The 21,163-nt window shown below is 45.9% G+C and overlaps 1 protein-coding gene across 2 annotated transcripts in view; it reads left to right on the top strand.

Annotated features, from left to right (window-relative positions):
* Positions 1 to 537: 537 nt before the first annotated feature.
* LOC147619989 (uncharacterized) overlaps positions 538 to 21,163 on the top strand; it is a 43,589-nt gene continuing 22,963 nt past the window's right edge. The window contains exons 1-3 of one of the 2 annotated variants that reach the window (XM_086772114.1): positions 538 to 3,135; positions 3,228 to 3,664; positions 3,911 to 3,963. In XM_086772114.1, the coding sequence (XP_086628240.1) occupies positions 1,595 to 3,135; positions 3,228 to 3,664; positions 3,911 to 3,963 (2,031 nt within the window). In that variant the 5' untranslated portion in view covers positions 538 to 1,594. The remainder of the gene's footprint in view (positions 3,136 to 3,227; positions 3,665 to 3,910; positions 3,964 to 21,163) is intronic. The other variant, XM_086772115.1, reaches the window with a different exon arrangement.

The following is a 21,163-nucleotide window of genomic DNA, read 5'->3' as shown; positions in this document are numbered from 1 at the left end:
CAAGCTGATATTGGCTGGGCACCAACGGGCAGAGAGTTTCCCTTTGTGTAGAGGATTCAACCAACACTTGAAAATAGCCCTTTTCGGCAAAGTGGTATCTGAGCAGAGGAGCTTTGCCTTGAAACGTAGCCGAGGACCATCTTTTGAAATCATCTTTCATTGGGATGCGCCCTGTGAAATATAGGTAGGCTCCGCAATGTGTGGCATGTAGGTAAACCTTATCCATTGGGCCATCAGGAGGGATACACACGCTTTGAGAACTTTCTTGCCAGTGGGAACATGAGTGTCTTTGGTTCTCTCTTTGGTGGCCTTGAGATCTACAACCATCGAACTCATGGAGGATGTGCATGGTGTTAGCATCCATAGTGCCAAAGGAGAGAGTGTGAACATGGTACGAGTCATAGGGCTAAAAAGAGCGAGAGCATGCCAAGGAACTAGTGCGTTCTTGGGAGTTCCAGTGCATGTCAATTAAGTTGCCTTGAAAGAGGAACCCTAGCAGGAGGAGGCTTAATTATCAATTCAGTTGCGTGAAAGGCCGTACACTAGTTTGTTTAGATCTTTAGAATTATAAAATTATTAGGGCACACAGACCGACAAGCAAATTGTTTATCCGTGCCGGTTGGATAAAAGGGTTCACTCACCAAGTCAACCCCCCCTCTCTGACAGAAGTTGCTGTGTGGCGTGCGCTGGCTATGGCGGGCCTGCACACTGCACAGGGAGCTCTGACAAAGTTCGCTAAATACCACTGTCCTCTCGAGTCTCTACTGCCTGCGGCTGTGGTTTCTTGAACTTCTTGTCTAAGTCAGCAGTGACTCAGCACTCAGTATATTCTCCTGTCCTCAACCCTGAACTCCTATGGTGCCCCCTCTTTGTTGTCGCCGTCTGTGATATCAATTCGTTTCCAGTGTCTGATTCCAGGTTTCTGCTCTTTCTCACACACACACACACACACACACACACACAAGTGCCAAACCTCGGCGCACTTCTCTGTCAGCAGCATAGAGGTAACCTACCAGTATCGCTTGCGGTCGTGCGTGCATTTTTTAAATCTCGGAAGCTTTTCTTGTGAGCGAGGTAAATCTTCGAAGTGCGAATTGCTGCTATAAAGATGTCACGGCAAGCATACGTGCGTGAGAATGGATAGCCCAGCGGAACTGTGCAGGCTTGCCGTGGCCATATGAGGATAGGGTTTCAACATTTCACCGCTCTTTTCGGTTTTAGTTCCGTTTTTAGCAGAGCTTGCTTTTGGAGGATGCTGGCGAGGGAAGTCGGCGGACAGCTAGGGTTTCAGCATTTCACAGTTCTTCTTGTTTCTGGTTCATGTCTATGCCCTCTGGAGCTGATAAAATCAAGGCGTGCTTCTGGAGATGGTGGCAAGGCCATAGAATATTAGGGTTTTAACATGTTGGTGCTTGTTTCATGTTCACTTTTTCCACAGTTTCTAAGAGGAGATCTTGTCTCTGGAGGATGGTGGCCAGACCATGAGGCAGACTCTTAGGGTTTTGAACTTTGACTGTTCTTTGGCTCTGGTTCTGGTTCTCGTATGGTGGTTCCTGACTCTACAGGTTGGTGACACAAATCTAATCTCTGGAGGATGGCAGCACGCAAAGCCTCCTGTAGTTCCAGGAAATTCACGTATGATAATCCAATGTTGCCACCTGCTGCAAGAACAGGCTGTGGAACAGTACATGATAGCCCTACAGTGGCCACAGATGCGAGCAGCATAGTGCTCAGATCGAATTCAGTTCTTCCAGGGAATGCCACAGCTGCCATCAAATCAAATGTCACTCTTCCTAGCAATGCCACCTCGAGATTGGAGAGGCCAGTTATGCAGTCATCTTGGATTCAGAGGCTCAAGCCCTTTGGCCAGGCCATTGATTCCGAAGAAGAGCAAAAAAAGCATCCGGAGAAGCATGGTCATGTTTGGACTCACTTCACTAAGGACTTTAGCAGCTGTAGCAATCGCCTTGATAAGGCTTCCCACCATACGCTGTCCTCGTCTTGGTCTCTCGATGGACCACCTTGTAAAGAAATAGGGTTCCCGCACGTAAGTCTAGCAGAGACTACTGACATTGAAGAACAAAAACATATGCCATCGGTGGTCTCGCCCATTTTCAGTTATCGAAATCTCTGCGTTCCTTCGGAGTACGCCACACACAGCAGTGATGCTAGCTTGAGGACAGGGACCTTGTTCTCAAATCAGGGAAATGGTCGTAAGCAAGTCTCTCTACTGGAAGCTCTTGTCCCCTGCACACAGAGTAGAGAGACATCAAGCAAGGAAAAGTTTGGTGAAATTGGAGATAGTTGCAAGCTCGATGATTTGTCTGTTCAGCATTTCCAGCATCCAGTCAAGGATGGCAAGAAAGTCAGCTCTGCCGCAAGTGTTGGTGTCTCTCGGCTTACGAAGCCATCTCTACAGCCTGAGATTCTCAGTGAGAGTCACACCCTTCTGAAGGGTGCCTCTGCCAGGGTTGTAGGTGACGTCCATGCCAAGGCGGGATCCTTCTTTTCTGAATCAACATACAGAACAAGGCATATGGTGGGTGCCGGTGCAGATACAGATGATGGGATAGTTTTGTCACCTGCTCTTTTGAAAGATGTTAATCCATTGATGCCAGCAGTAGATTTCTCTAAGTCTCATGGTGTTAAAATACAAAACAAGAAAGAACCCTCTAGAGCTTCCTTTGTAAAGCTTGATTGCGAAACAGCCATGCCGGCAGCTGTGTTGGGAAATACATTGAAGAAAGACAGGTTTGGTCAGATGGGGCTGTTTAACAATGAAATTCTGGTAGATGATCTTGACCTGGGGTTCAAGGCTGGAGATGTATCGAATGGTCCTTGCTATGATGGAGCTTCCAACAGATCTCATATCAGCAACTGGAATGTTCCTTTGGCCGATGCCTTCAATAAAACACAAGGAAAAAACGTCATGGCAGCTTGTGCTGTAGGCTCCAGTACTGTTGCAACTGCTGTAAGGCCTTCTACCTTTGAGCAAAGCAATGCACCTAAGGTATTCAATGCATTTTGCAGGAGAGGAACCAATCTGATTTCATCTGATAACCCATTCTATTTGAAGGAAGACTTGGTCAATAAGATGCCTTTCACGAGTGCATTATTGGATGAAGATGTTGCAAGGTATTTGTTGGATTCCCTCTACCCCATGTTGTGGCTAGATTCTGGATTTGTGCACGTTAGGTTTGCTCACTCTTAACTTTTGATGTTAGCAGGTCTCGCATCCGGGAAATAAGCTTGGAAGAGTATTGGAACAGTTGGGTGCAACTTTTTGAAGAGCCAGAACCTCTGAAGCCTGAAGAGACAGGCTCTTCAACAGCCAGTATACCTCAGGAATACATCCTAGAAGAGTACCGTAGACACTTCCTCAAATTGACTGCAAAAACTATGAAATGTGATGCAACAGAGAAGCTTAAGGAAGTTTCAAGTCCTAGTGCACACAGTCTTGTGAATGCTGAAAACCGCTCTTCATGCGATTTTCCACAACAAACCCGTGTTTCATCTTTCAAGAATTACAAGGTGCTTTCAAATCACGAGAAAAGCCCGATCCAGACAAAGCAGACAGGTTGGGGCCAAGAGCATCGTGCTTCAGCTGACAGGACATTATTGGATGGGTTGAAAAGTCTGAAACAGAATCTCTATTTTTACAAGGGTATGGCTGCTGCTACTCAAGGCTAGCTCCAGATTGAGTAGTTTCTCATTGAAACTCTAAGGTGTCCCTTTGCAGAACGTCGATTTGCGTAGACTCATCACATGTCTTCCTGCTCAATCAATTTATGACATTAGCGGTTTTCTCATAGAACTAGCTTGCAATGGCTTATAGGCAGCTTATGATGATTGTTTGTTCGTGCTCTGTGTGGGGCTTGAGAGATTTTGTTTTTGTGGTGGTGCTTTTCAGGAGCAACAGGTAGAGCGGCTTCGCAAGTCCACAATGAAGACCCTGTAAGACTCGTGAGTCTCTTTTCTTGTACACGGGAAATGATGTGCATGGATGATACCCCCTTATAGCAATTCTGCTAGAGTAGGTCATGTTCAATTTTGTTATAATATTTTAACTCAGGACGTTTTCGGCGGTGAAGCTTGGTTTGTGATAGAATGAATAAGAGAAGGGCTTTTTGTGAGGGCAGATTTCAGAGACATAGCATAATGGTCACTATGAGGCTGTTTTATAGTGGATTATTGCTCCGATGCTTCTGTAGGGTCTTTTGAACACCACCTTTTGACCTCCTGGTTCTCACAGTTTCTCCCCCAGCATGGCCCTTTCTAGTTGCATGTGCTGCTTCAGCCTTCTTCTCATCCTTCTCCTTTCATTCTTCTCTTCTTCCCTCTCCTCTTTCTCCTCTTTCTTGTACTTCTCTTCCTGGTCCTCATCTTTCTCATACTCCCCTCTTCTTACTCTTCTTTTTTCTTGGCCTCTCCTCTTGATTCTCTTCTCTCTTCCTTATATTTTTCTCTTCTTCTCTTCCTTCTTTGCCTCTTCTCTTTTCCCATTCTTTTCAACCTATCTCCAAGCTTGTTATCCTTTCAGAGATTGAAAGCTAGAATATTATTTTTGAAACCTCGTGTTGTTTCCCCAAGGAGAGAAGGTTGTTTGAAACAAAATATTTAAAACCCCGATATGCAACATAATCTCCATTGGATATGCGCATGCTACAAATTTGTGTGAAGATTAATGGGCATCTATCGATTACACGTTTTGAGGAGGCGTGTTTAGATTTAAACACCAATTAAACGTTGATCAAGCTGTGAATTAGTGCTAATCACATGAACTGAAAGTGCACAAAAGAGAACATTGAGTGGACCTTTTCTATTGTATATTGCATGAATGAATTTATACAATGGATGAAACGCATATCTGGAAGGGATCTGTCTCATCCTTTTGGGCGTTAATGCTGCATATACATGCCAAAAGGTTACTTGCTGTTTTGGTTGTTCCTGGGCCGAAACTTGTTGCTTGGGACCTCTTCCTGACCCACAACTTCTTGAGGATAGATGATTAATGTGATTTCTTGAAGTGCCCATTTATAGATATCTGATGGCTGATTGTTTTCTGCTCGGTCATCACTTTTCAGACCCAAAAATATTATCATAAACATCATTGATTGTGTTCATATTGTACCCAAAGGTTGCTTCACTTATGGCTGCATTTCTTGGCACTTTTGGGTGTCTATTGGCATGTCAACTTGGTGGATGCAGACTAACTGTCCCTGGACTCAGGGCCCACAATGGAGTCATGGTGTACGACAAATAATCCTAGAAAAGGTTCTACTTCTGTACAAATGCTGCATTGATGATCATGCGAGTGTGTCACCGTGTACCCCAGTGCAGGGTGCATGTGACATTCCCTCCTACTTAACTTGGCGGCAGGTTCAGGGCTTCCAAGTAGTCCGCCAACAACTAGGAGTACTTCTGAAAGAACTCTTCATCCAACCAAACTGCTTCATGGGTTCCGCGGTATTTAAACTTCGTATGGAATTTTTGTATTCTTCGACTGGATCCATGCTTCCATCTGTGGAGGAGAATTTGCTCTGGCTCTATGACTTCAGCTTCGTCTATCATATTTGGTTGTTGCTCTTTGGATATATCCTGCAATGCTGGACTTACATATGACTTCAACCAAGAAACATAAAAGACATTGTGCGTAGTCCAACTTTCCGGCAATTTTAACTTTAAAGAGACATCACTTAACTTTTGAATGACTGAAAATGGCCGAAAATTCGGAATGATAGTTTGGGACAACGCTTGCCCACTTGCTTTAGCCGTTGTTTCATGATGCGGAGATATACCCAATCCCCTTCCTTAAAGTTGACATCTTGCGTGGATTTGTTGGCTTGTCGGGTATATGCTTACTGAGCCTTGGCAAGGCGCTCCTTAACCGACTTCATGATTTCCGAGAATGTCTTGGTGGTTTTATTGGCCTCAAGAGATGGTGACACCTGTCTCATCAAAAGAGAGGAGAACCGATGACCAAATGCTGCCTCTCATACGACGTCCGACCAATACTCGATGAGTGAGTATCATTTAGGATTGCCTGAACCAAAGGAAGACATTGTTCCCATTTCGACTGCTGGTCATGGATGTGTTGGACAAGTACAACTTAGTTCCAAAATTGTCAAACAATGCTCTCCAAAATTGGGACATAAATTTTGGATCTCTATTTGATGTGGTAGTCCGTGGCAAATCACCAATGGGGTACCAAAACCGAATGAACAAGCGAGCTATGTCTTTGGTTGTGGCTGTTTGCTTGCATGGAATGAGCATGCAAAACTTGTTGAATCTATCAACAATGGTCATACAGTGTGTGCTTCTAGAGCCAACTGAGGCGAGAGGAGGGCCTACGAAGTCCATACTGATGTCGTGAAAGAGTCCCTCAGGACATGCTTGTTTGGTATCAGGAACTTTCACTTTTTGACATATCTGGCATGATTGGATATGTTGGTAGACATCCCGTCGCATCTTAGGCTAATAGAATGACCTCTCTAACTTCTCCAAGGTACTGTTGATACCCCTATGGCCCCCAACGAGAGAATCATGGACATCGTGGAGAAGGACTTGACGCTTTTCTTTGAGTACATAAAGATGGTTCTTGAAAAACAACCAACCATCCTGTATATTGTGATGGCTTGGTTCTGAACTGAGGGCCAAATGATATTGAGCCTTGAACTCTTCCGAATCCGAATACTGTGCCTTCGTATTGTTTAAGTCTTTGCCTTGAATTTCAAGGACATGGACTCCTGCAATGTCTGAATAGTGCCCTTGCGACTAAGAGCATCGACAATAGTGTTATTCTTGCCCGGGACTTGTTCAATTATTCCTCCGAATTGTTGGAACAATTGACCTTATCTAGATTGCCTGTCACTCCATTGGGCACTAGGCATGGTTTGCAACCATTTAAGTGCCTGGTGATCTGTCTTAACTGTGAAGTCCCTCCGGTAAAGGAAGTGCTTCCAATGCTTAAGAGCGGTCATCACCCCCAAGAGTTATTTGTCATACACTGAATAATTCTTCTCGGCGTTATTCAACTTGCGGCTATAATAAGCCACTGGCCTACCATCTTGCTGTAAAACAGCTCCAATGGCAAGGCTACTGGCATCGGTAATCACCTTGAAAGGATCATCCCATGATGCCAACTTCAAAACTGGAGACTTAGAGGCAACTTTCTTCATTGCCTGGAATGCCTCTAGAGTCTTGCCCGTGACGAACACTTTCTGACGACGAGTCTTCACGCCCTTGAGCAAGTCAGTAAGAGGTGCTGCAAGGTCAGAAAACTTGTCCATATGGGTGCTATAGGCCTGGCAGAGACCCACAAATGAGCGGATTTCCTGGGCTGTAGTGGGACATCCCAACTGAGAATGGCCTGTACCTATTCAGGGTCGAGGCTAATACTTGAAGAACTGATGATGTAACCCAGGTAATGGATCTCCTAGATTCCAAACTCACTCTTCTTGGCATTGATAAACAACTCATTGTCCTGCAAGAGCTGGAAAACCTGTGCCACATCTTGCTCATGCTGCTCTGCAGTCCCTAAGAAGATAAGAATGTCATCTAAGAAGATGAAGACACATTTGCCAATGAGATCCCGAAAAACCCGAGACATGATTTTGTTGAATGCCGTTGGTGCATTGGTGAGACCAAAGGGCATCACCACAAATTTGTAGTGGCCAAGCTTGGTCCTAAAGGCAGTTTTTGGAATGTCGGCCTCGAAGATCCGAAGGTAGCCACTCTTAAGATCTATCTTAGAAAAAAGCTTTGCACCATTGTGTCGTTCTATGATGTCCTCTATTCTGGGCATGGGGAACCTATTCTTCACTGTTAGCTTATTGAGCGCCCTGTAATCCACACATAATCGTGCAGACTTATCTTTTTTTTGGACAAACAGAATGGGACCGGCAAATGGTGAGGAGGATGGTCGGATAAAACCGGACCGGAGTAACTAAGCTAACTGTTGTTCTAGCTCACTCTCCAATGCCTCACAAAGGTGGTAGGAAACTTACTAGGAGGTTATGAACCAGGAACCAACTCTATGCGATGGTCCTCAGGTCTACAGGGTGAGAAAGTGGGCGGGAGGTCGTCTCGTAGCATGATGCTGCTATATCGAGACAAAAGACCAACCATCCATTGCTCCCATGCAGGTGCTATTTGAACTGCATTAGACCGAGAGCGGACGTATAGTAACGCACACTCTGCTCCTTTTCTGATGGCTCTTTGGCCTACACCTTTATGGTGACTGACCATCACCCCCCCCTTCACTATATATAGCATTGCCTATGCCTCATCATTCATGTGCCACTTCATCGCCATATCAGGTACCATCTGGTTGCCTACAGCAGGGCACGTATCTGCGTTTTTCTCTGCTGGTCCAGGCCACCTTCTACAGGGCTCACATCAGCCTTACATCAGGCTGTTTCTTGGCGTTTACATCAGGCCTTCTTCTGCTCCACATCTGCGTTTTACTTCAGCATATGTCAGCGCCTACATCAGAGCATACATCAGCGTTTATACATCAGCTTACATCGGCGCTTTGCTTCAGCAATCATCTGCGTTTTGCTGCAGCATACATCAGCGCTACACATCAGCCCACATCTGCGCTTACATCAGCGTTTATCTCAGCCTTCTTCAGCGCATGCATCAGGGCTCACATCCTTGCTTACCTTTAGCATATCTTGTGTGTTTTGGGATAGCCCTTGGGACAGCAGCCCTCTCTGCTACACATCGGGAGGGCAGCCCTCTGCTTCAGGTACGCAACACCCGTGTCACCAGAGCTTGCACCACTCAGGACGGCAGCCCTCTATGCTTCAGGTAGGCAACACCTATGTCATCAAAGACTGCACCACCATCATCATCATCGACGTTGCCTTTTTCCGCTGCCACTATCACCTCGGAGTGCTTTGCCTCACATCGACGCGAGCCTTTGTCATCAACCGTGCTTCAGCTCCAATGTCTTCTTTGCTTCAGCACTGGTCTTCTTTCTTCTTAGAGTCACCTCTCATATGAGGGCTCTTGTACGTATCTGCACTCACCCTTTTATATATATTCACTCACATATTTCATGCTGCGTGGTTTTACTCTGATCTCTCGTATATCTGGTCCTTTCGTCCTTTTGCCCTCACACTTTGGGCCTGAAGGTGGGAGATGAGTGGAATGCCAGGAATACCCCGATCCTTGCGAATCATGAGAGGCTCAGGAAAGCCTTCAACGATGGTGAAAGTGTCCTGCCTCCAATCAGGAATGGGTGCATATTGTCTAAACCACTGGATCCCGAGGATCATGTCACACCCTAAGAGAGGGGAGACAATGAAATCCCGCTGGAATGTGGCCCACTGAACCTGAAACTCAAATTGCAAAGCTTTATGAGTAATGTGTGTACATAGACCAGGGGTAAGCTGTCTACATCCAAATGATAAGGAACCAAGGTACGTCTCATCTTGGTAGCCAATTGTAGAGAGATGGCATCCTCAGAATTGCCCATGTCGAAGAGGACAATGAACTGTTGTCCCTTTGATGTGCCATAGGCACGGATGAGAGCCTTTGTCTTGCCCTCACCCTCACCCTCCTGCTTATCATCAAATACCACTGGTGTCACTGAATTCAAAGAGGGTAAAAGCTGAACGGCATTTGAGGCTGATGGTGGAGGTATGGATGATGATGCTACGGTTGCTACTGTGGAAGTGGATGCCTTAGCAGACTTTTCAGCTTAGAATATTCAGCAATCTTTCTTCCCGTGTCCCACAGTGTGACAGAAGAAATAACGGTTCTGTGTCCGGTACCGTGTTTGTTTATCAGGTTGGAGATAACCTCCAGCTATGCCCTCTTTAGCTTTTTCCTCAGGAGTCTTCTTGGGTTTAGAATCTTTCTTATGGCTTGATTGACCCAAAGAATTTTTCTTTTGGTCCTTTGGGTTTTCGCTGTTTTGAGCCCCCTTACTTTGGGTAGATGATTGTTGGGTAGATGGCTGTTGTTGGGGCTTTGGGGTAGACTGTACCTGCTTGGCCTTACCTCCGTTCAACATCGGCCTTACCTCCGTTCAGCATCAGCTGCTAATTCTGAGTGAGGGTCAGTGCTTGTGCATAAGTTTTGAGGCTCGAAATTCCGCACTGTGTACCTAATGGTAGTGTCTAAACGTCAAATAAACTACTTGAGCTTATCTTCTTCCGATATGCCCAATTGCTGGGCTAGTGTAATGACCTTGTTTGAATAGGTCAAAACAGGGGAACCACCCTGAGTGAGTTTGTAAAACTCATCCTCAAGATTGGTCATGTATTGTGGTGGAAGAAAACGGGCTTTGAGATCAGCCACGAAGGTGTTCCAATGAAAACAGACTTGGCCTGTGAGGGGGTCTGTGTGAAGTTGTGACCAATGCTGCCACCAAGTAACAGCTTCCCCAGTGAGTTGGGGTGCTGCCACATTGACTTTGTCTTGTGGATCTGTGATTTTAGCTAATGGAAAATGTGCTTCAAATTGATGAATAAATTGAATAACTGCAGCATGATCACACTTACCATCATACTTACTAAAATTTGGAGAGGTTCGTATGACGGTGGTGGTAGGGGCGGTGGAGGACGAGGAATGTGATGCCTGCTGAGGAAGAGTCGCTAGAATTTGTGCCATCGTTTGTTGATTTTGGATTTGCATAGCCTCCCAGTCGAGTCTTTGTTGGAACTCTCGTTTGGCCTTCTCCGTGCGGCGTTGGTCTTCCTCAAATTTGCGTGTGGCTTGCCTATCCCTTTGTTCCTCTGCACGTCTTAGTTCTCTTTCTTCATCTGCTTTTCTTTTTGCTTCGTTGTCTTTTCTTCGTTGTTCTTCAATATGTAGCAGGACCCGTGCCAGATCTGAGATGCCTTCTTTGGGCTTCTCCTTTTTGGCGGCAAGCCACATCCTCAGAGAATTTATTTGCTGCATCATCGTTTTCAGGAGCTCTTCTGTGCTTGGCGGAAGCATTTTTTCTATTTGGAAGCTTTGTGCCTCCATTCCTTCCTACTGGCTTTCTTCTTGATGTGATGTTTCTCTCGACATGGTGGAGGCTTGGGTTTCTTTTCCGGATTGCAGTATAACCATCCACCGGATGCTCTCACTTCTTTAGGTAGCCGAGTTGGGTTACCAACCTGATGCTCTGATACCAATGTTACGTGCACCGAGGTTGATCGTGATAACGCACAACAGGGCCTTCTTTATACCTTTATGCGGTGAGAATCTGGAGCATCAACTTTAGAGAGTAGGGAGAGAGAAGAGAATGTAGAATGTAGAAGACAACGCAGTATTGGGTCCCAATACCCACTGAAGGGCCCCCCCTCCAAGCAGGAGTATTTGCTTATATTATTCTTTGGAGAAATGCTGTACAATGCTGAGTACAAATGATATGAATGCCTAACGCAAGCACGAGGAGGCCCAAACGTCGGCGGAGTATCCAGCTATCCCGAGGCTCTGCTGAAGACTCTCCTTGGCCACTGATGCAAGTCTAGATGATTGAAGGACTGCACATATGTTGGCTGAGATGTAGAGTATCTTCCTTGTTGCCTAGAGATGAGCAGGACTGCTGAGCGCTGAATACCTGAATGTTCTTTTCTGAGTTTTTGAATGACTTTACGTGGGCTGAGGAGAGGCTTTTTATACCTCATCAGGTTAACAGTCGGCGGCCTCAAGAGGCTGTCGGCTGATGCAATTATGTCCCACGACTGCAATAATCAGTCGGCTGCTGAATATGCCTGGTCGGGTACTGTACCTGCATGTCAACTGCTGCTGTAGAGCCCACGACTGGCATCCATGCCCAGTCGGCTGCAAGAAATGCCCATATACACAGTCGGCTGCCCCAACATATGCTGTCAGGCTGTAGCACACCTGTCGGCTGCTGGCCAACTGCAGGGCCAAAGGCCGTGGAAGCCTTTGCAAGGCTAGCCCAAGCTGGGGCTGCCTGGCCCCCTTCTATATGAATAAACCTAGAATGCTTACCTGCATCTAATGCTAAGGTTGACACATATATGCTCCTGAATGATGCTTTCTCCAAGTGGGTTAAGAGGACTGACAACTGACTGACCTCTAAAGCTCAGAGACTGACCTACGTAGCTCATGCGTGACTGTCCTTTTACTGAGGGCTCACAATGGGGTCATGGCGTACAACAAATAATCCTAGAAAAGGTTCTACTTCTGTACAAATGCTGCACTGATGATCATGCCAATGTGTCACTGTGTACCCCAGTGCAGGGTGCACGTGACAAAAGCTGATGAAGATTCGGCAAAACTCTGCTGCCTCTACCTACAACGATAAGGAGCAGCTTGTAGAGGAAGCAAACATAGTGGGCTTTTTGGCCACATTATCAATATGGGGGGTATGTTAAATATAAATAGTGGTGGATGGGGGAATAAACAGGTGCTAGGTGGTTGTGTAAACTGGCACCTAATTCTAGGTTTAAAATAAAGTGGTTCCAAGTGTGTATGAACATTCGCTAGTGCGTGGGTTCTTTTGTATGTAGGAACAACCTCTTAAGAGGATATTATGTAAGCAATGATGTATGTAGGTGACACCGCTTAGGGACACTTGGCATCATGGGTTTGACATGTGGCATATGTGGTGGCAGCATATGAGTACACCTTGTAAACGGTGTGAGGGCAAAAGGGAGAAAGAGCCAGATGTGTGAGAGATCAGAGCAAATCAACACAATATGAAATGGATGAATGAATATATGATAATGGTGAATGTAATCGAGTACAAGAGGGCCTCTCATGTGAGGCATTGATGAAGTGGCTCTGAGTAGTAGACTGACGATGAAGCAAGGACTAAGTTGGAGCAAGAACATGGTCGATGCAGAAGGCTTGCATCGAAGACAGCGGAGGCACTTTGAGTGAGGTAGAGGGCTAGCGATGAAGGTACAGTGTGCTGCGCACAGGGCAAGCAGGGAGCTGTCGATAGTGAAGTAGAGTGTTGCGCTGAGCATTGGAAGCTGTGGGAGCAGGGCGGCTGCTGTATGGTGAGGATGATGGAGCAAGGAGCCGTGTTGCTGGATGGTGTGTAGCAAGACGCCGCGATGATCCGGGTTGCTGCAGTGGTGTGGTGCGCAGGAGGTAGAGCACAGATGATATGCGTGTTGCGCTTAATGATGTGTCAGGGTCCTCGATAATGAATGTTCAAGACGGCTACAGTGGTGTGCTGCGCAGGTGGTTGAGCGCCAATGATTTGATCATTATGATAGAGTAGGGGCAACGTTTATATAGTGCTGGCCCCCCTAATTCTCCAGGTTGGCCAGCCAGCCTGACCTGGAGAATGGCCTTTTTAGGCCTTTGTAAGGCTTTAAAATGAGGGCCTTCAGGGGCCCATATTAAGTGTGTTTTTGGGCTGTTTGTCACACACACCCTCTCAGGCCAAAAGGGGAACCATGAGACGAGATGAGAAAAAAAAAGGGAAGTGGGTGAAGAGGAACATGATGAAGTATTTGGCATGTTACGGATGTAGATCATTTATTTGTCTCTTCGTCTTTTGTAGTCTTTTGAGTTTGGGCTGTACTGGATCAATGCCACAATGCAAGGGGTTTTCACATGTAAGAATACCCATATGGGATTTCATTCACACGTGCCCCAAACACAAAAAACAGAATGTGATGCTAAGGGTATGCAAGACGGTAAATGCTATGCAGTGGGTTTTCACATGAGCAGTGCCCTCATGGGGTTTTCACTAACTCATGCGCCCTTTACAACAATGATAGATAATTGATGAGGATGGTCCCCCTCTCAAGATTGTGAGGGTAATGGTGGAGGACCGATGTAGATCCGCTCTCGAAGACGCTTGGTATAGACCGATTGACGGACTTTGTAAGAATGTTGGCATGGTTGTCCGCCGTAGGAATGTACCGGAGCCAGATGGTACCAAGCTCAACTTGCTGCCTGGTAAAGTGAAAATGAACACCAACATGCTTGGTATAGTTAGAAAAAATAGGATTACTGGCAATCACACTTTGACTGTTGACGTAGATGGTAGTAGCGGTGTCCATGGGAATGCGCAACTCCTCAAGAAGCTGATGGAGATACATAGCCTCAGTGGTGGCGTCATAGAGGGCCCAATACTCGGCCTTAGCTGAAGAACGTGCGATGGTGTCCTTTTTCTTGCTAGATCGAGAGAGAGAGCCGGATCCAAGTGAGTACAAATAACCACCATGCGAACGTCGGGGATCGATATCATTGGCCGAGTTGGAGTTTGTTGTCACAGGGTGAACCTGTCAGAATACGCAGCGGAGATGATGACCAAATCTGGGAACACGAGCAAACATAGTGCAGAAAAACAACACAAGAGAAGGAGAGAGACTCTGCTCTATATACACAAAGAAGATCCCGAATACAAGATACAAGACAAAAATGGCAAGGGGTGTGGGGGTCCATTATATATGGACCCTAGGCAGCAGTCGGCCTGCTCCAGAGGCAACCGACAAGGTCTAGTCCTCCACGACCAGGGCCAATTGGCCAGCACAACTTGAGTCGGCCAGCACTGTACATAAGTCGGGTTCAGTCGGCCAGAGGAAAAAGTGCTTGCCAGCTCACGAATGCCCCCCCCCCCCCAAGCCATAGATAAATGGAAAAAATATGGGGAAAAATACGGGAAGTGAGGAAAAAAGAGAAAAGCACCTACAAGGGCGGGCACACCCACAGCAGAGGCCCTGGTGTCTCAGTAAAGACAGGAGATGCCTTCTAACACCCCCTCTCAGCTCCTGGCCCTGAAACCAACCACAGGGAGCTGGGGTGCCACCTGAGCAAAGCCTGAGATAGCGTGTCACGTAGGCTGTAATGCCTGTGTGACCGACGGCAGACCGGATGGCCATGTCCGGGGTTCAGTGGGAGAGGACGCCCATGCGGAGTCATGGGCGGCCAGGCTAGTGTGGACGGCAGGCCACACACTATATAGCCTGGGGTGATGGGAGAGTATTAGGGTTAGGTTAAGTTCATGTGGGAGACATACACAGAGAAGCACAAGGGAGAGAGAGAGAGAGAGAGTTGTGGGGATAAGTCAACTCATGAGGCATGAGTGTGTGACTCCCCTATCACACATGTATATTGCACTAGTACACATAGTGCACTTAGTACATTAAAAGTACTAAGTGTACTATGTACTATAACTTATGGGCTTGTACACACTATAAGGGTGGGCATAACGCCTTTACCCCAACAACCTCCCACTTAAAGGCAAAGTGCCCTTAAGTAAAGGAAAAGAAAAAATCAGCATGTACATGATAATATACAAGGCCATATCAAGGCTGAAACTGGCCTCATCCAATGCCCATCAAGTGTCTGCAATGAGCAAACCGCTCCGGAGGCAAACTCTTTGTCAACAGATCAGCTGGGTTGTCATCCGTATGAATCTTAACAAGCTGAATTTGCTTGTTCTCTATCACCTCTCTGATGAAGTGATACTTCACATCCACATGCTTCGTCTTTGCATGAAAGACAGGGTTCTTTGCCAACTGGATGGCACTCTGACTATCACAATGCAACAATGGAATATCCCCTGTATAGCCCAAATCAACCACTAACCGAGATAACCATAATGCCTCCTTGCAAGCCTCTGTGGCTGCAATATACTCGGCCTCTGTAGTAGATAAGGCTGTGCACTTCTGCATCCTGGATATCCATGACACAGCACCTCTTGTGAATGTAAATACATAACCGGTAGTAGACTTCCGGTTATCTGGATGACCGGCATAATCCGAATCCGTGTAACCATGCACTAATGCATCCTGTTTGCCAAAACAAATGCACATATCCTGTGTGCCCTTCAGGTATCTCATGACACCTTTCACTGCTTCCCAATGCTTCTTGCCAGGGTTGGCCATGTATCTAGAAACCACTCCCACTGCAAATGCAATGTCTGGCCTAGTAGCAACCATGGCATACATGAGACTGCCACAAGCTGAAGCATACGGAATCTTGGCCATATCAGCCCTGTCTCTATCTGACTCTGGGCTGTCCATAGCACTGAGTTTCACATATGGAGGCAAAGGAGTACTAGTATTCTTCCCCCCATCCATATTGAACCTCTGCAAGACTTTGCCAATGTATTCCTTCTGAGACAAATACAACACATGCTGATTTCTGTCCCGAAGTATCCGCATACCCAAAATGTGATTTGCATCACCCAAATCCTTCATATCAAAGGTTTCATGCAGCCTCTTCTTCAAAGCATCCATCTCTTTACGAGATTTCCCGGCAATCAACATATCATCAACATACAAAATGAGAATCAATAGACTGCCATCCAAAGCTTTCTTGGTGTACAAGCAGTGATCTATGTCACTTCTCCTGAATTTCTGAGATTTCATGAATGTATCAAATTTATGATACCATTCTCTTGGTGCCTGTTTGAGCCCATAAAGACTCTTTTTCAGCTTGCATACAAGCTTCTCCTTTCCACTCACTGCATAACCCTCTGGCTGCTGCATATATATCTCCTCATGGAGATCACCGTGAAGAGAAGCAGTCTTCACATCGATCTGAATCAAGTCCAGATCATCATGTGCAACCAAAGCTAACACAGCTCTAAGTGTGGTCATTTTGACCACTGGAGAGAAGATCTCATCAAAGTCCACACCATATTCCTGCTTGAAGCCCTTAGCCACTAACCTGGCTTTGTATCTTGGCTTAGCATCTGGTGCAACTTTGAGCCTGTAAACCCATTTGCATGGCAAAACTTTCTTGTCTGCAGGCAAATGCACCAACTTCCAAGTTCCATTTTTATGCAGAGAATCCATCTCTGACTTCATGGCACGCTCCCATAGAGCCTTGTCTGCCCTCTGTAAAGCCTCTTTATAACATGAGGGCTCCCCACAGTCAGTAAGCTGTTGGGTTTTATGCTGTGTATGCACCCACAGGAGTGCTAGTGATCATCAGTAGGTTACTGGGGCACTTTTTACTTCAGTTAGTGGAGGTTTTTTCCCCCAGTTTAGTTCATTTTCACTTATATGCAGTTTATAAGTGTTTTGGTCCACCCGGCACATTTATGGCCGGTCATGTGAACACTTATCCTTTAGGGGTCACTATCATGTGGCTTGTACTTCACCTTTTCATAAATTGAAGCATATTGGAAGTCGTGTTCCTTCATCTCTTTGTTTCCACGCCTGTTTGAGCTTGTGAAAACCCTAACCCTAATCCTTCATAGTCTTCATTTGGTATCAGAGCATTGAAGCTCAGCTCAAGCCCTGTCCGTACACTATCAGCATCAGCTGCCCGTACACCTGTGCGCCGTACTGCTTCCGTACCTGACAGCGCCATCGTACTGTACCAGCCGGTAAACAGTCAGCGCCGACTGTACCAGTCATCACCGACTGTACTTGTCAGCGCCGCCTTCATCAGTACCTGTCTGCAGTCACCTTCAGTTCTGTACAGAACAAGTCGACTGTACCTGTATAGTACAGTCAACTGTACTTGTTCCTGTGGTGGACTGTACCTGCAGTACTGCTGCGTACACCTCAGTACAAGACTGCGCCGCCTTCAGCTACACCTCTGCGTCTGCTGCCCGTACATACAGTAAGCGCCGCCTTCAGGTACTGTACCTGCCCAGACTGCGCTGTACCAGCCCCGTACACCTATCAGCGCCGACTTACAGAACTGCAGAGTATCTGTTCGCATTGTTCAAAACAGTGCTTCGTAAGAGTACATTCACTGTACTTCAACTGTACCTGCAGTCTATTCACATTGAAGTCAACTTGTACCTGTCTGCTCAGATTCCGTACTGCTTTCGTACCTGCTTCCGTACAGCACCTCGACTGTAGTTGCTGTGTACCTGCACAATACAGTCGACTGTACTTCTGCTCAGCACAGAAGTGGTAAGCATTACATATTTTGAATATTGGGCATTTTTATTTTCTCTGTGAAAATATACAGGCACAACAGGCAGATTTTCTAGCCTTGAAAATATACAGGTTTTTAGCACAGTTTGGGTGCAGCAAATTTGGGCATTTTTGGGGCATTTTGGCATTGTGCACGCCATTTGCTGCTCTACTCAGTCATTGGTGCATTGAGCTGCACATTCAGAGGATTGAGAGTGCAGGCAGATTTGGGTGAACTGTATTCAGTGGAGTACAGTTGTTATCAGGGTTTTTGCTTTTGGGTTTTTTGGTAAACAGGTACAACATTGTGCGTAAAGCATAATGGCAAATCAACAGCAAAGTGATGTATTCACATATTTGTCTAAGGAAGACAAATTGGATGGCACGAACTACTCCTTGTGGAGTTTTATGCTGAAAAATGTGCTTGTGGCAAAAGGTCTTTGGGATTTTGTTAGTGGTGATGAACCACGTCCAGGTCCATTGGCTCCAGAGACTCCTCCTCAAGGGGGTGCTCGTGGACGAGGACAACAGGTACAGGCTCCAGGACAGCCATTGCCTGTTCAGAGAACAAATGCTCAAAAGACATGGGATGCCAGGGATGCACAAGCTTTGTCACTCATTGCATTGTCAGTTCAGAGGTCTATTATACCTCATATTCGTTCAGCTGGCACTTCACAGAATGCATGGGTGACTTTGGAGCAGATGTATGCTGCTCGTAATGAGGCTAGGATCTCATTTTTGAAAAGAGAGCTGGAAAATCAGAAAATGAATGAAGGGGATGATATGTCTAACCACTTAAACAAGCTGCAGGATTTGAGAGAGCAACTCATCAATGTGGATGAGATTATTCCTGAGACACAGCTTGTGTCCACCATCTTGCACTCTTTGCCAAGATCTTACTTGGCTTTCCATACCTCTTTGAACCTCAGCATGAGGAATGCTGTTGAACCCCTCAAGTATCAGGAACTTGTTGCTCTCTTACTACAAGAGGAGCAAATGAGGAAGAATATGAACATGAACACAAATGCTGAACAAGCATTTGCTACAGGTCAAAAGGGGAAAGGGAAATCTCAGCCAAAGAATGCAAATCAAAATTCTGGTGATGGTGATTCTTCACAGGATACCAAGAAAGGTAATGGACAGCCCAAGAAGAAGGGCAAATGTCATTATTGTAAGAAGCCAGGTCACTACATCACGGAATGTAGGAAGAGGATTGCCAAAGAGAAGGCAAAGGAAGCTGGGATGTCTGTTAATGATGCTCCTAAAGCTCCTCCAGAGACTGCTTCTTTTGTTGAGGACAGGGATTACTGTTTCTATACATGCAGCTATGATGCCTCTTGGTCTTCACAGGCACTCAGTATGACAGAGCATGCATGTACTTGGTATTTTGATAGTGGTGCCTCAAAGCATATCACATCTCGCAGGGATTTGTTTAGTCATGTTGGCCCTGCCCCTGTTGGCAAAACTGTTCAGTGTGCCAACAATGCTTCATATCCAGTGTGTGGCATTGGGGAGATTCAGCTTACAGCCATTGATGGCTCCATTCTCCGCCTTACAGATGCCTTATATGTACCAGGGATAAAGAAGAATTTGTTGTCCATTTCTTCTTTAGCACATTGTGGAATGCAAGTCCACTTTGATGATGATAAATGCATGGTCAGAGACAAAGCAAATGCCTTGACCTTGATGCTTACTGGTACATTATGTCATGGACTTTATGAGTTGGATGCATTTCAGCCAGTGGATCAGTCTGCTTATCATGCATTCACTCTTACTCCAGCTATGGTTGATGCGGAGTTATGGCATGCTCGCATGGGGCATGTAAATTTTGGTAGTCTTATGCTTATGCAGCGACATAATATGTTTACAGATCTACCTCTCATGGAGAAGCCTCCAGATCACATTTGTGAAGGATGTATTTTGGGAAAAATGCACAGGTTTTCCTTCCCACGTGATCAGGCTCTAAGAGCAACTGCGAAGTTGCAACTTATACACAGTGATCTTTGTGGTCCCATGCAGACGAAGTCATTAGGTGGTTGCTTTTATTTTGCAACATTTATTGATGACTTCTCTCGTATATGCTGGGTCTATCCTTTGACACAGAAATCACAGGTATATGATGCATTTTTGGCCTTTGTAGCACTTGCTGAGACAGAGTCTGGATGCAAGGTGAAGACTCTCCGTTCTGACCGAGGGGGGGAATATATGTCACATGTGCTGAATTCTTTTCTTGGGAGTAGAGGTATAAAACATCAGTATACTACTCCTTACACTCCACAGCAGAATGGAGTTGCAGAAAGGAAAAATCGGTCACTCATGGAGATGGCCAGATGTATGCTAAAGGCAAAAAGACTACCACATATCTTTTGGGTGGAAGCAGTAATGTGTGCTTGTCATATTTTGAATCGATGTCCCACAAAGGCATTGGTTTCTATTACTCCTTTTGAGGCTTGGCATGGCCGCAAGCCTTCTGTATCGCATTTTCGTATCTTTGGGTGCCTTGCATATGCACACATACCCAAAGAGTTGAGGAGGAAGCTTGATGATAAAGCCACAAAATGCATTTTTGTTGGGTATAGCCGTGAGAGCAAGGGCTACAGGTTATATGACCCACTATCCAGGAAGATATTTATCAGCCGGGATGTGATTTTTGATGAAAAATCAGAATTATCCATGGCTGGTTATGAGGCAAATCAGGCTGAAAATGATGTATTTGAAGGTCTTCTACCCATGGAGTTTCATTCCACAGTTGGTGATCCAACTCATGAGGGTAATGGACAGCCAGCAAATGATGTAGGTGGTGCAGAAATTCAGCAGCCAAATGAGCCAGAAGCTGAACCAAATATGGGACAGCAGGCACCACAGGTCAGACATATACCTAGATGGTATTTGAGGACACTACAGGACAGCCATTTAGAGGGTCCTCTTGCTGGTCGTACTCGTAGGGAGACAAGGACCAATGAGCATGCACACATCATGGATTTGAATCTGGTTATGGCAGCCAGTTTACAGGATGATGATGAGCCTGATTCATTTGTGGATGCACGAGATAATGTGCATTGGAACAAAGCCATGCAGGATGAGATTGATTCTATTAAAAAGAATCAAACATGGGATTTGGTTGATCTGCCCAAAGGCAAGAAAGCCATTGGTACTAAATGGGTCTACAAGTTGAAAAGACATGCAGATGGATCCATTGACAGGTACAAAGCCCGTCTAGTTGCAAAGGGCTATGCACAGAAGAAGGGCATTGATTATGAGGAGACATTTGCTCCTACATCCCGTATGTCGACACTTAGGTGTGTCATTGCATTGGCTGCACATCGTGGTTGGGTTGTTCACCAGTTGGA

The sequence above is a fragment of the Cibotium barometz genome, chromosome 32 (assembly GCF_041138505.1).
Source record: "Cibotium barometz isolate CiBa-2024 chromosome 32, ASM4113850v1, whole genome shotgun sequence".
NCBI classification, from domain to species: Eukaryota; Viridiplantae; Streptophyta; class Polypodiopsida; order Cyatheales; family Cibotiaceae; genus Cibotium; species Cibotium barometz.
The sequence above is the reverse complement of the archived record's forward strand: the minus strand, read 5'-3'. Positions and strand labels throughout refer to the sequence as shown.